Source organism: Arctopsyche grandis, chromosome 12, assembly GCF_051622035.1.
Source record: "Arctopsyche grandis isolate Sample6627 chromosome 12, ASM5162203v2, whole genome shotgun sequence".
Lineage (NCBI taxonomy): Eukaryota > Metazoa > Arthropoda > Insecta > Trichoptera > Hydropsychidae > Arctopsyche > Arctopsyche grandis.
Window position 1 is genome coordinate 13,830,397 of NC_135366.1, and position 15,129 is coordinate 13,845,525.

Sequence of the window (15,129 nt, forward strand, 5' to 3'; positions counted from 1 at the left end):
AAGAGAGAGACGGAAAGTCAGAAGAGAGACAAAAGAGTGAGGAAAAAAAATTCGTGGAAGTAATCGTCCCTTATCGTCCCTTGACGGGTCCTGTAGGGGCTGAGAGCAATTCTATGCATACTACTTCAATGTAGATAAAGTAATAATTAGTTTTAAAAAAGAATACGGTCCGAACATCTAGCACGTGCACATACAGATGTTCGGACTTTGTCGAACTAATACTACCACACAATTTCACTAGTAGAGGCTATTTCAAAGAGATCCTACTGCTACAGAGCTTAACAAACAACTGAGCAAAACAGCCGACATCTCCGTTTGGACGGAGATTTTGTGGCAACATTTTTGGAAGCTGAGAGCGCTTCTATACATTATACTTCAACGCTCGTACAATTTTATACAAACAATATTTGGTCGCATACTGTTGTGAAGTGAAGGATCGTTGGGTTGTCGTATAGTGCGGTCTGAACGCAATAAGGTCTGTTCATACTTAACAGCACTGCACGGCTTGAGCAATGCACGACTCCGTTTCAAATATGTCATTTTATTACATTTCTATTCATATTTATTTTATTTTATTTTATTGTTACAAATCAATATACACTCGCCATTACAGATTTGCTCCAATGCGACGGGTGTACGTTAACGAAATACAGAATACATAAACAATCAGAAATACAGTAATACATACATATACAAGCAGAATATATAGCATATAACAATTAATCAGAAATAATAATCATAGAGACATCTATGGATTATTTTTAGATTTTTTTTTGTATACAATTTTTATACATATAATAAATACGAAATTATAGAGATGTCTATAGAGATATCTATAGATTTCAGATTACTGTGTATAATTATTACAAATCATACACAGGCAGATTTTGTGACAACAGGATTAGATCTAATACCAATTTTCAGGAACCGTTTCAACAATGATCAGATAAAATTGGCAAAATCTGATAGAGAAACGATCTAACCAGCAGTGGCGAGGACTCGAACCTTTGACCTCAGTGGTGCTAAATATATACGCTACCACTAAGCCAAACTGCTGACTATATCTACCTGCACGTCGCGGTCACGTTACGCTTACAGCGCTTTTACCGAGTGCAAGGCAAAATCGGCTTACTTATACATTACAGGCCATGACGATACGGCGCAATATTGCTTACGTCGTATTGTCGAGTAGTTACAATATGAATGCATACACGTGCATTCGTAGCTACGCGTCAGAATACAAGTCAGCAAAAATGTTTCGGCGTTTATCGAACGAAAAATTATGTATAATCGCGTTGTTGTTGGAAGAAGCTCAAGAAGGCAATAAAAAAGCACGGAGGCGTTTTGATGTACATCCCATGTTAAAAAATAGAAAAACCGAAGGAGAGTTTTGGACACTGTATAAGGAGCTTGTGGATGATGGACAAAATTTTTTTAAATATTTCCGTAAAAAGTTTAAAATTGTTTAAATATTTTTTTAATATTTGCGCCAAAACCATGTCGAAAGATTGAACAGCTGTCAACTGTCACTATCGATAATTGGTCCAAAACAGCAAAGCGGCAGACTCATGGCACGTAATTCGCGTGTATATTTCCACGATGGCCAAAAAAACGGATACGATACGTTGACGGATGTTGCTGTAAGGTATGAACAGGAAATGTCGGGTACTGCTGTAAGCCTGCCGTGGCGTAAACGTGGCGGTTGAAATTAACATACCCATACAAAATGTACCAAATAATACTTTTCGTACTGCCTGCCGGATACCTGCTGAAGTGCGTCAGTCGAGCGATACGACACGACACATCAGTACACGACCAAATATTGTTTGTATGAAATTGTATGAGACATCACTAAAGTGACCATACGTCCCGTTTTGAACGGGACCGTCCCGTTTTGAACGGGACCGTCCCGTTTTTAGGTAGCCTCTCCCGTTGTCCCCAAGCACAGTTTCGGGACGTCGAAATGTCCCGTTTTCAAAAAGAGAGCAACACACGGTAACAATTTAAAAATTGTTTCCAGTCTTAATTTGCGTAGAAAGAGTCTTTTCACATATGAACAAGTAGTGGACGACCGAAAAAACGCAATTGCAAGTCGCAGTTCTTTAAGTGATGTTGTTAATTAAAATTAATTTTAAGAAATCCTGCCAAGAATTTCATTCTTATTTAAAAGCAAACCCTTCTTATTTAAAAGAAAAATATAAAACAACAAATTTTTTGTATTTATATTATTCATTCCTGTTATTTTTATTAATAAATAAAATCTGAAAAATAACGCGTTTTCTTGAGTACACATACTATTACGTAAAAATTGGTAGATGTCCCGTTTTGAGGACAAAAATAAATGGTTACATTAGACATCACGCACTACGCGGCACGCGACAGAGTTACCTTTTGTATCAACTTTGCCATCTAGACCAGTTTAGGTTGGCAACGTGGCGTGTCTGCCTATTGGCAGCGTTAACACTAGCGGTAGATACCGCGTTATTTGACGGCGTGGAAACATACAGCGTGTTCCAATTTTTCACCAATCCGCGAGCCACACGACGCCCCTCCATAAGTCGGGCAGTACCCATAGGATTGCCTTGGGGGGATGTCGTCGATATTTCAGAGAGCGTGTCGCCAACATATTTACGACATTTGCTCGGCTCATTACTTTATTCAATTATCTTTCTATTTACCCGGCTTCGCTCGGTATTTGTAATATAAACCGCTTAAACATGGCCAATCTAATGTGGCAGCTCCCCAGGTACTGGCCGTAAACCAACGTGTGATACCGCTTCTTCTGTCATAACAAAATGCAGTGCATACCATCACCTCATAACCACTTTATTGTTCAATTATCGTACTCTACTCATAACTGGTCATCTAAACACGGAACTTTTATTGTTCGCAGCACACCCACACCACAGCCTTCTACGAATCGAAACTCCAAGCGAGATGACATGACTAAACTACACCGTCACTTCTCTCACCCTTCTCCATATATATGGGGGTGGTATATGAGTACAAATATATATAAATATATATATATATATATATATATATATATATATATATATATATATATATTGATTAGGTAATATCGGACCATTTACAGAAGATAGAATATGTAAAATCAAAATTGTTTTATTTTAAAAAACGGACAGATTTATAAAATTCACAAATATCAAAATGTCAATATTGAAGTACCTACCTAGTTCGTTTTGTGACCCTCATTTATTAAAAAATGTTGCTAATTTATTGAAAAATGTGATTTTCAGGAAAGAGTTGAAAAAAATAGAGCAATCTAAAAGGTCGGGCTGCGGAGCTGATGAGATATATACATATACCATCATCCTCGACATTTCACGAACTGAGCTTTTTGGCCAACGTAGAAAAACCCGTGCTGACTATGGTAATCATCTTGATTATATTACTACTTTTGGAAAATAATTTATTTATTAGGTACTATTCGACCACATCAACTTTAGTCTCGGCCCGATGATCAAGAAGTATATAAAGGTAAAAATAAAAACCAAAGTAATATAAAAACTTTATTTATATTACTTATTATATAGTAAACATTTTACATAAACAAAAAAACAAATTATAATGAAATACAATAATAAAGGAGGTATGTAAAAAAATAAATGATGACTAGATGATTATGTTTATGTATGATGTTGTTTGATGTTTTATAAAAATTTTTGAAGCCAACCCTTCTGTTATTCGTATACCCGTTGGATTGTATTTAATATTTTTAGGAATGTGGATAATTGGCGGACGTTTGGTAATGTGTGTTGATGGTTCCAACCCTTCTATTACTTGTATTTTGGGTGAATTGAAGCTAGTATTCTCGGGTATGTGGATAACATGTGGCGATGAGTTTGATAAAGATGTGAGAGATAATGAATTATTAATTTCAGTATAATACAAATTTTTCGTTTGAGCTTCATATATTATATTGTTTATGGCATGTGCTTTATCTAATTTTAGTTTCGGATTTAAGCCTTTTAAACTCTCAATCCAGGATGCACACATTAGATCGAAAGAAGTTTGGGGAGATTCAACAATGGGCCGAGACAGTATAGTGCATGCTTGTGCAAGCAGCTCATTTTTTTTTGTTCGGCCTATTCTTTGTTATTTTCGGCATTGGACCTTCATCGTCATCATTAAGAGACGAATATATCAGACTCTTTTTGTACTACTTCATTTTGGTGTTGTTGAGAATAATCTTCCTGAAAAAAAAAAATTAAATTAAAAATTTTTCAGATGCCAACAACAGATGCAGAATGGATCGAAATCGCAAATGAATTTGGAAAACTTTACAATTTCCCCAGATGCATTGGAAGTCTAGATGGCAAACACATTGAAATTATTAAACCTCGAATGTCGGGTCCCTCATACTACAATTATAAAGGCTTTTATAGCATTGTCCTCATGGCTTTGGTTAATGCGAGAAAAGAGTTCATCATGATTGATGTAGGAACAAACGGAAAAATCTCAGATGGTGGAGTTTTATTCTATACGAAATTTTGGGAACTCTATGAACAACGCAAATTAAATTTGCCAGAGCCATGTCCATTGCCCAACACCACGACGAATTTTCCATATGTATTAGTAGCTGATGATATTGCATTAGAAGAAGACAAAGACACAATAACTAGCCTTTCCACTTCTTTTAATCGAAATGCTAAGTCAGATGCAAAAACAGTCAGAGACGAGTTTCGACAGTATTTCTTCGATGAGAAAAGAAGAACAGCCTTGTAACCTTGTAGACACCGTGGTAGGTCAACCTATATAATTATCATTATTATTTACTTGTTTTTTTACTATACATATTTCTTTCTTGCTTTTTATTTTATTACTATCTTTGTTATTCTTTTTTATGTATATTTGTATTATATTGATTTTTTTAAATAAAATAATTTCATTTGTGATCCGTAATTATTATTTACCGTAATAATTTTTCATATTGCTATGCTACATTATATTTATATACATATATTCAAAGACATGGTTATATCTAGTCACCGGACCCAGAAGGTGCCGCGTATTGTTCAAAGTTTGCCGAACCTTTTTTACAAAGGATTTACAACAATGGATAGCACTGTGACTATCCTACCTCTAGTTATATCGCACTATCATCGAAAATCACCATAAGCTAGGGTTGCCAAGTGTCATGGACAAAAAAAGAGAACATTTAACAAAAAAATGTTTATTTTACAATTTTATTTATAATTGTGCGGGAAAAGATTATATCTATAAGGCCGGTCATACAGTGAGTATGTACCGTTTACCATGCATCCTCTTTTTTTGATATTTCGACTTAAGATCTTTCGATTTTCGATCTTTGCGTTTTCGGTAATATCAGATTCCGGCTCGTCACGTAGACCCCCATAAGGCTAAGGTATCACAATAATTTTTAAAACAAATTTACACAAAAGTCCAATTATCTCAAAGGAAATATTATATGACTTATTCCACTTTCATAATAACCGGAATATACATATGTAGTTAGGAACTTAAAAAGTGCGCTTAAAAATTAATTGTTGAATTTAATCATCTTCATTCTCACTCAATTTCATCACCTCTGTTGCTATATTTATTTATACACTGCTAATTTGATTCAAAAGTTTCTTATTTTCTTTATAAAATTCTAAACTATCCCATGTACGCGTTCGATGAATGCCACGTTTTTTCTATATGTATCTAAAAAAACCACGTCCCACATTCACCGCTGTCTGATTTCGCCCTCATGCCATCTTCATGGTGTTTAATATTGTTTTCAGTCCATTGTCGAATTACTATCATCGGGCCGAGACTAAAGTTGATGTGGTCGAATAGTACCTAATAAATAAATTATTTTCCAAAAGTAGTAATATAATCAAGATGATTACCATAGTCAGCACGGGTTTTTCTACGTTGGTCAAAAAGCTCAGTTCGTGAAATGTCGAGGATGATGGTATATGTATATATCTCATCAGCTCCGCAGCCCGACCTTTTAGATTGCTCTATTTTTTTCAACTCTTTCCTGAAAATCACATTTTTCAATAAATTAGCAACATTTTTTAATAAATGAGGGTCACAAAACGAACTAGGTAGGTACTTCAATATTGACATTTTGATATTTGTGAATTTTATAAATCTGTCCGTTTTTTAAAATAAAACAATTTTGATTTTACATATTCTATCTTCTGTAAATGGTCCGATATTACCTAATCAATATATATATATATATATATATATATATATATATATATATATATATATATATATATATATATATATATATATTTATATATATTTGTACTCATATACCACCCCCATATATATGGAGAAGGGTGAGAGAAGTGACGGTGTAGTTTAGTCATGTCATCTCGCTTGGAGTTTCGATTCGTAGAAGGCTGTGGTGTGGGTGTGCTGCGAACAATAAAAGTTCCGTGTTTAGATGACCAGTTATGAGTAGAGTACGATAATTGAACAATAAAGTGGTTATGAGGTGATGGTATGCACTGCATTTTGTTATGACAGAAGAAGCGGTATCACACGTTGGTTTACGGCCAGTACCTGGGGAGCTGCCACATTAGATTGGCCATGTTTAAGCGGTTTATATTACAAATACCGAGCGAAGCCGGGTAAATAGAAAGATAATTGAATAAAGTAATGAGCCGAGCAAATGTCGTAAATATGTTGGCGACACGCTCTCTGAAATATCGACGACATCCCCCCAAGGCAATCCTATGGGTACTGCCCGACTTATGGAGGGGCGTCGTGTGGCTCGCGGATTGGTGAAAAATTGGAACACGCTGTATGTTTCCACGCCGTCAAATACCGCGGTATCCACCGCTAGTGTTAACGCTGCCATTGGGGCCGTCAACACTAACAATATTACTTACAATATTTTCCATATAGGGTTGTCAGATTTCATGCAAGTTAAACTGAGACACCCCCCCCCCCCTCAAAAAATATTAGATCAAATAATTTTTAATTTCTATTAAATAATTAAATTATATTAATTACTTAAATAGGAACAAAAGCAGTTATAAATATCTAAAAAAAATACAATGTTAAGTCCACATGGACACATTAATATGAATAAAATCTATATTCAGCTGTTTTACTAATAAGAACAAAAGCAGTCATAAAAATTTTGATTTCAAACAATTGACAATATAATATAAACCAACGAATAGGAAAAAAAGCAACAATAAACATCTACATTAAAAAAATGTGTGAGAAAATTATCGATTAAGATAAATTGATTGATGCCCGACACACATTTTTGTCTCCCTTCTACATATAGTTCTCCAGAAAGTATGTATAAGACAGAAACGAATAATTCATTGTTGAATTTTGTTGCAGTATATACCAGACTGTCTAGTCCAGACATCTACTTTATGTTTATAGTTTGTTACATATTTTTTTAATTCTGAGTTAAAAACTTCTGTAGGAATTTAAAAAGTAGTAAACTGGGACATTTGGCCATCCCGAGAGGTTTGTTCGGGACACCGGGACACGAGACTTAAAACTGGTGACTATCCCAATTAATCGGGACGCCTGACAACCCTACATATAGCCACCTGTGATAATTTTGTTTTTAATACGACTTATATTCGTCAAATTCAAATATGTATATTTATTTATTTATATTGATTTATTATTATAATAAATACATTATATAAATGAATAGATAATAACAAAATAATGACCAATGTGACATAGCAGGTTGCCCCAATGCGTCACAACGGTCTTACAAAAAAAAAAAAAAAATAGCAATAAAAATTGGCAATCATTCATCTCATTTAAATAGACCCGTGTTGAATCTCACGAAATTGACCAGTTCATCAACATGACAATCAAACAGGTTGAAATGTTCATCTATCACATCAAGAAACCGGATAGCCTTTACAAGAGACGAGTTATTGAAAGCAGACGTTATCGCAGCAATGGGTTTGAAAAGTAAACGTATATATAATATGTAGATGAAATTAATTGTCAATAATGTACACATTTAAATTTTAAATTAAAGAATAATTTTATATGAAACGTTTATTATTTGATTAGGAAATATTGTAGTGTAGAATTTTTTTAACAAAAACATGAGAAAATCCAAAATTGATTAATGATTTAAGGTTTTCTTGCGTGAAAATATTGATTTAAATATATCTTCAATCAAACTCATCACATAAAATATTGTAATCAATGCCTTCTAAAAGGGTCTCTACTATGCTTTCATCCAATATTCTACTATTCCCTTTGCATATAGAATTTTTAGCACGTTTTTCATCCAAGGATGAATCACCTAAAAATAAATAATATATAAAAATAAATGACACAAACTCGAAACAAAAAATTCTATCCTTACCAGATTCAATTGAAGATTTTCTAATAACAATTATTTTATCTGTTTTCCAATCTACAATATCGATATCCGATAATTTTGTTATACATTGATTGTTTTGTAAAGGTTGTTTGTTTTTATCTTGAATGTAAGAACTTTCGCTGTCACAATAAATAGTGACAATATTATTAAGCGTAATGTTGAGATAATTTTTCTTCGATCCAGTAGTTAGCACAGTGGTATTCTTTAGAAGAATTGCAGAATGTTGTGGAACCAGATAAGAGTTATAAATTTTCCATACGTCATGATGAAGAGTGCCTTGAATACTTCCTGAAATTAAGGATTATACGTTTCACATATTCCAAAAAAAATATTGTTTTGATAGTAAAATTGACAGACCTGAAGGATCTCTAATAACAATCGATGGATGTTGTAAAGAACAATCAATGTTTTGTATCACACCACACATAATTGGCACACGGTGGTCTATCAGTATCTGGTATTTAGCTTGTGTTTTTATATTTGCTATGTTGTATTTTTCTAACGAATTTTTATTGACTATGCATTCACTTTGCATCAAACACCAAGGGCCTTCCCCAAAAATGGACAGTGGCAATTGATTTTGTGAATTGCTAAAACACTAATTAAAATATTAAAAGCGTTTTTAGTAGATATGTATTTTACGAAGTAAAATAAAAGACAGTTAAATGTTTGAAATGAAATTATTGACTTTTTAATTTTTTAAATTAAAAAGACAATAATTTCAATATTTGATGGTGTTTTACTATGTAATTAAAAAAATAAATATCTCCAACGAATTGTACCTGTGACAATGACATCGTACATTTGCTTTCATATACATTTATTTTTGAATCATCAGGGAGCAGCCCTGCCGGTCCAGGAAATTTTCTTTTATTTCTTTTAGAAGTATTAAAGCTATCGTTCATATCGCTGTTGTAAGAATTATCGTTTATAATTATATCATCGTCGGGTACCCTCCTTTTCTTGGGATTGTTACTGTATCTCTCTATTGGACTGATACTGGATTTTATTTTGCTACATGTTTTAGATGGTGAACATTCCGATGAGTTTTCTACCACAATGTGATTTGAAAATTCGGTTTCATCAATGGTAGACAAAGCTTCATCCAGAAATATCTAAATTTAACAAAACTAAATTTAATAAAAATAACAAAATATTTTCGACGAATATAGAATCGAAGATATAGAAAACTTATGAAACTATAAAACGAAATAATTATATATTCAAATGTACGTACATCGTCAAAATCATCTGACTGAAACATTTTAATAATATTACTAAATCAGAAGCAGACCTCAACAATGCAAATGACAGTTCGTGAGTTTATAACCAATACTGCCACCACCGCTCCCTTGACGACGTCTAAACTATCGAAAAATAGGCCATAATTATTTATCAGTTTCATATGTGGTTTTTTACTCGTGTTTCGCGACTTGCAATACGTATTCTAAGAGATTATGAATCATAAATGAGAACTTTATTTTTTTAAAAATCAAAAATTCAACGTCCTACCCACATCATCGACATACTAAGAAATTCGATTTAAAATAAGTGTAAAATAAGTTTATCTTGTATAATTTGATGATTCTAAGTCGGCCTCTCTGTTCGTCTTATTCATTGGTTATACTTTTGGAGTGTTCAATATTACTGACAATAAATTAGTACATGTCATGAGAACACCACCACAAAGTAGATTCATTATCAAATCAACGTTGCTAAACGTCAGATATTTTCGTTTCTTATTTTTTCTGAGTTTACTACATCATCTGAAGGAATTATCCGGAAGGAAAAAATATATATTTTGGTCAGAACACTATCCCAATAAACATGTTTCAATAGAAAAAACTCAATATAAAATAGTATTAACAGTGGAAAATAAACCCCAAGTGAAAATACGTACTTATACTTTTGATTTGAACTGGACGACTATTTAGAAAGATTTGAAAGATTTGTACTACAAATGGAAGATAAAATACCCAACTATAGATTCCAATATTCATTTTGAACAGAAAATTGACAGATTTTGACACATCGACCGAACAACACCAAGATATAGAAAAATCGCGCGATTTAAAAAACTTATATATATCCGAATCTCGAGCCAATCAACATTTTTTATTACAAGATTCGTATTTACTGGGCATAGATCTATAATAAAAGTCATATCTCGTCTCTGAACCATTTTTCATGTGGAACAGTGTAATTAGTGATCATTAAATACGGGTCTCACACCCCAAAATGTTATATTAAATAACTAGATGTACATTAATGAATTAATCCAGAATATCGGATGTTGTGATTCCACCATAGCGCAGTTTTCTTATCTACTTTACTTAAATTGATACTTTACTGAAAAATGTCATGGTTGTATATTCTGTCATTTAGACATTTCATACTCAGAAAGTACGTACATATGTCGGGTTGTGGGATGTCGTACTTTGTTATTGTTCTTGATTCTGAATGTAAATGGTCTACCTACGATAAAACACACGTGACTGTAAATTATGTTTAATTTAGGCTATTCCATCACTTCCCGCGCTGTTTAGTGTTTAGTGTACATACTATACTGCCTAATAGTGGTGACTTTGAACATTGCCTCTGCTTTATTCACTTTTATTTTAATCGTACAGTTTCAAATCAAGATCACAATGTGTGGCCGCACAGGATTGTAAATTTGCTTACAAATATATTCTTATTCGATGCTAGATTTTTTGAAACTCTCATTGACAAAGATTTGTCATGTTTACTTTCAGAACTCTCGGACCAAATGATATAGTGAAAGCCTGCTGTTATAAGAAAAAAAATGAAACTAAATTTAGTAAACCGACTTGGAGTGATGAAAAAAATTTGGAAAAAAAATACAATCCATCTTACAATATAGCACCGACTGATGTAACGCCAATTTTAATATTATCGAAAGAAGAACGTATCGTCAAGCCAATGATGTGGGGAATGGTACCACCCTGGCATAAGGTATTAATCATTTATCAACCGAGTATTCAGTTTGTATAATAATAATGATGCAAGTAAAATGTTAGGGCGATTACAAAAAACATGGCTTGTCTACCAACAACTGCCGCATAGAAAATATTTTGACCTCGAAACTCTTTAAAGAACCACTACAACGGGGAAATAGATGTGTCATATTAGCTGAAGGCTTTTATGAGTGGAAGACTACTGATAAATCAAAACAACCATATTATATTTATTGTAAACAAGATGATAGTATAAAGGTTTGTTTTATTGTCATATGCTGTATGTATGTATGTACATATTTTATAATTTAGTGAATTTTTTATTTATTATTAATTTAGGTGCATGACATGAATTCTTGGAATAATTCATTTGATGAAAATGATGGTTGGCAAGGAATACAGCTCCTAAAGATGGCTGGTATTTACAATGTGTGGAATTGTGATGATGGAGATTTATATAGTTATTCTATAATAACTATGGAATCTAATGATACGCTGGGCTGGCTTCACCATAGAATGCCGGCTATTTTAGAATCAGAAGATGATGTTGCAGTAAGGATGAAATCAGAGTCAGAATTATAATTTAATGCATTCATGAAAGAACAATAAAAATAAAATAAATCTTTTTTTTTTTAGAAATGGCTTGATACTGAAAGTATTTCACCAAAAGATTCGATATCTTTTTTAAAAGCAACTACAAATTTAACATGGCACATGGTGTCCACCAATGTAAATAATTCACGTTACAAATCTGAAGATTGTAACAATCCTGCTAATCCAAATGACAAAAAATCTGTAAAGAAAACTAACACAAAAAATGTAGGATCAGTAAATTTAATGAATTCTTGGTTGAAAAGAAAATCACCATTGAAAAATGAACTTCCAGAAAAAAAGTTTTGTTGAACTGTAATATTCTACTACTACTATTACAGATTCAGTAAAAACTCAAAATGTCATGACTCGGCTTGAATTAATTTTTTAACAAATCTGTACATTGATAATTTCACCTCATGTTATTTTTTATGTGAAAATTTTCCATATTTTATAAATAATTAGAAATACAAATATCATTGCAGTGGTTTCATATAATAAACAGATGAAAAGCTAACATTATTGATCTGATTTGTATGTATGAAATCTGACAACCATATTCTGGAGGGATGGTTAAAACATTCGTTAACCTTTGAGTGCTGTCGCTTCTTTTTTCAACTCTAATAGTGACAAAGGTTATTTAGCGCTCATTGTGAAAATTTAGTTTGTGCTCTTCTCCCTTTCCCCTTCCACAATGTATTATTAATTTATTTACAAAATATGTCATGGGCTGAAAATACACAATAATCGAATATTACTTCACCATCAATTATTTTTAGCAATTAATATGCATTTTAAGATCTGTAGTAAATAAAAATATAAGCGAAGCTATTTAGTAGCATTTCTGCATAGTGATTTTTGTCGTATTATGTATTATTAAATAAATCTATATGTCTAAAACAAAGTGATCCAACACAACAGAGAGCGACGAAAACAAATATGATATTCACGCAACGAAGAATATACATATGTATGTATATGTAGTAACCAAATAAAGAATAGTAGAAACACAGGTGTTGTAAAATATACCACCGCGTGCATGTTTCTGATGGCGATGGTGAGACAACAATGTGCTGTATTCCCATGCATCAGTGGCGCATAGTGGAATTCTCCATCTCCTGAACATAACACTTATTTTATAACATTGCACTTAGCAAATTGACTTGATTAAAAATTAAAGGCGTCAGGCATTTAATGTATTTAGTTGGCCCAAGACCATAAAACAGGATTTACTTACGCCAGGTTTTTCAGTATATGTATACCGAATCCATTACAAATTACTATACCATAGTAAAATAAAAAGTTACAAATGAAAGTCTAAAAAAAAATGATTGCATAAGTGGCTACCGATTATACTATGTACACCCAATAGTGTTTTTCTATAGGTTCGCACCGGTTTTGTAGATTTTGAAAGTTTAGAAATTCAAAAGCTGTCGAGAATAATCTTACTATGAAAAAAAGGGTCACAAACACAAAAAAATATATATATTGTTGGTTATTTACACTTGATTATTATTGGTTGAAGCTATTGCCACTTCCAACTTTAGGATAATTCGGCCTAACAGACAGTCTATAGTCTATACTATATGTCGGGGTTTCCTAAACTCTTTCTGCAATGGAGCACTTCGCAAACCCGGAAATTTTAACAGAGTCCTTGAATTGCATATCTTTTTGATATCAGGCACAATATTGGTACGTTGCATTCTAATATCTGGTTTGGCGTCGAGCCTGTTCCTGCACTTTAACTTCATTGCAGTATAAGAAAATCCCGTTTCGCATAAATAGGTTGTAGAAAACCATAGATGTATAATGCAATATGTTCTAGATCTGTTCCGACCAAGTCTTCATGGTCAGCTTTCGTGGCGTTACGACCAAAGGAGCCGTTTTGGAGGGAGATCGGCGCCGAGCGCGCGTCCCCGCCTCCTATTCGTTTTCCGCTTCGGTCGAGTGAACATCTCTGTTCGCTACCGAGTTTGTTCCCACCACCGAGTCCCGATCAGCTCAGCCTGGATCGGCAGACGATACTGGAAGTACAGCTTCAGTATACGTCCGGTGAGAAGTGAGGAAATCCTGGTTTTTCTTCGTCGAAGTCAGATCACGTAGTCACGTGAGGAGTGAGGTTATCATAACCTCTCGAACACGTGCGCGCTAATTTCACGACGGACTCCCCCCCCCCCCCTGCTTATTCTCTGTATTTATACATATATAAAATACAGTCACCATACAAACAGAATTATAACCTGTTTTCATTACTATTCAATTTCCCGCCTTTGTCCCGTATCACCCTCACTTACGCACACTGTACGAGAGAGAGAGAGATATACATCGAGCCGAGCCGACAGCAGCAGAGACCAGACCACCGACGACGAAGGAAGGCACCTTGAGGAAACCAGCCCCGCCCACGCTTACCACGAGCTTCTACGAAACCGACTTCCGGGGTGCTCTCGAGTTGAACATCCCTGGAGTCTGTACAAGATCTATGTAGAAAACGGAAGTAAAATAATAATAGCTTGTTTTGAAAAATTGAGGTACTCTTTTGATAAACTCGCCCAGAAATCGTTTAAAGGCTGATTTTTGTTTCAAATCAGAGTCACTAATTAAATGAAATAGATTTTCATAGTCACTTGGGCTTAAGCCTACTGATTCCGAACCCAGGAATCGTCCTTACTAGTTTTCGGAAAATATTGCAAAAGAGCTGTTTTCAAGTTATGTAGGTATTTTAAAAATACTTTGGAAACTTCTTCATCTACTTTAAAATTTAATTCATTCAAACATTCGTGTAAGGCAGGAAAAAAAACAAGATTTTTAAATTCAACTGATGAAATCCAAAATTGAATTTTTTTTATCAAAAGATGGAATTTTATCTTTTGTATTAAAAATTGTAATACTTTTTCCTTGTAATGATAAGTTAACTTCATTGCACTTGGTAAAGATATCAAGGTTTATCAACCATGAAGGATTTGTTAAAACTCCAACAAAATTTTGTGCTAAATTATCTTAATAGTGCTTTTCTTCTGGATAGTCATCTCACTTAAATGGGGCCGTCGACATCAATAATATTACTTACAATATTTTCCATATCCAGTTCCCATATTGCAACCTGTGGTTTTACCCTAATAACGCAGGTGGCGATATGATAACGTTTGAAATTATTGCGTTGCATTCAGTAGCGGCTCGTGAGATTTCATAGTGGGGGGG

At 33.6% G+C, this 15,129-nt stretch overlaps 3 protein-coding genes across 4 annotated transcripts in view; 1 reads left to right on the forward strand and 2 right to left on the reverse strand.

Annotated features, from left to right (window-relative positions):
• Positions 1–15,129, reverse strand: part of Rbbp5 (retinoblastoma binding protein 5) — a 199,610-nt gene that overhangs the window by 116,913 nt on the left and 67,568 nt on the right. The window lies entirely within an intron of this gene.
• On the reverse strand, positions 7,997–9,734 carry LOC143920333 (uncharacterized). The gene is made up of 5 exons (XM_077443176.1): positions 9,603–9,734; positions 9,148–9,480; positions 8,723–8,963; positions 8,348–8,653; positions 7,997–8,284 (listed from the first exon to the last, which is right to left on the reverse strand). The coding sequence occupies exons 1-5, from the start codon at positions 9,627–9,629 to the stop codon at positions 8,151–8,153; spliced, it is 1,041 nt and encodes a 346-aa protein (XP_077299302.1). The 5' UTR covers positions 9,630–9,734; the 3' UTR covers positions 7,997–8,150.
• On the forward strand, positions 10,741–13,398 carry LOC143920335 (abasic site processing protein HMCES). 2 transcript variants are annotated; one of them, XR_013261328.1, is made up of 6 exons: positions 10,741–11,033; positions 11,119–11,338; positions 11,404–11,598; positions 11,680–11,892; positions 11,977–12,598; positions 13,136–13,398. XR_013261328.1 is itself a non-coding variant. In XM_077443179.1 (5 exons), the coding sequence occupies exons 1-5, from the start codon at positions 11,014–11,016 to the stop codon at positions 12,241–12,243; spliced, it is 915 nt and encodes a 304-aa protein (XP_077299305.1). In that variant the 5' UTR covers positions 10,741–11,013; the 3' UTR covers positions 12,244–12,936. The 2 variants fall into 2 exon arrangements, 1 of the variants encoding a protein (XP_077299305.1); XM_077443179.1 differs by lacking the exon at positions 13,136–13,398 and having other exon boundaries at positions 11,977–12,936.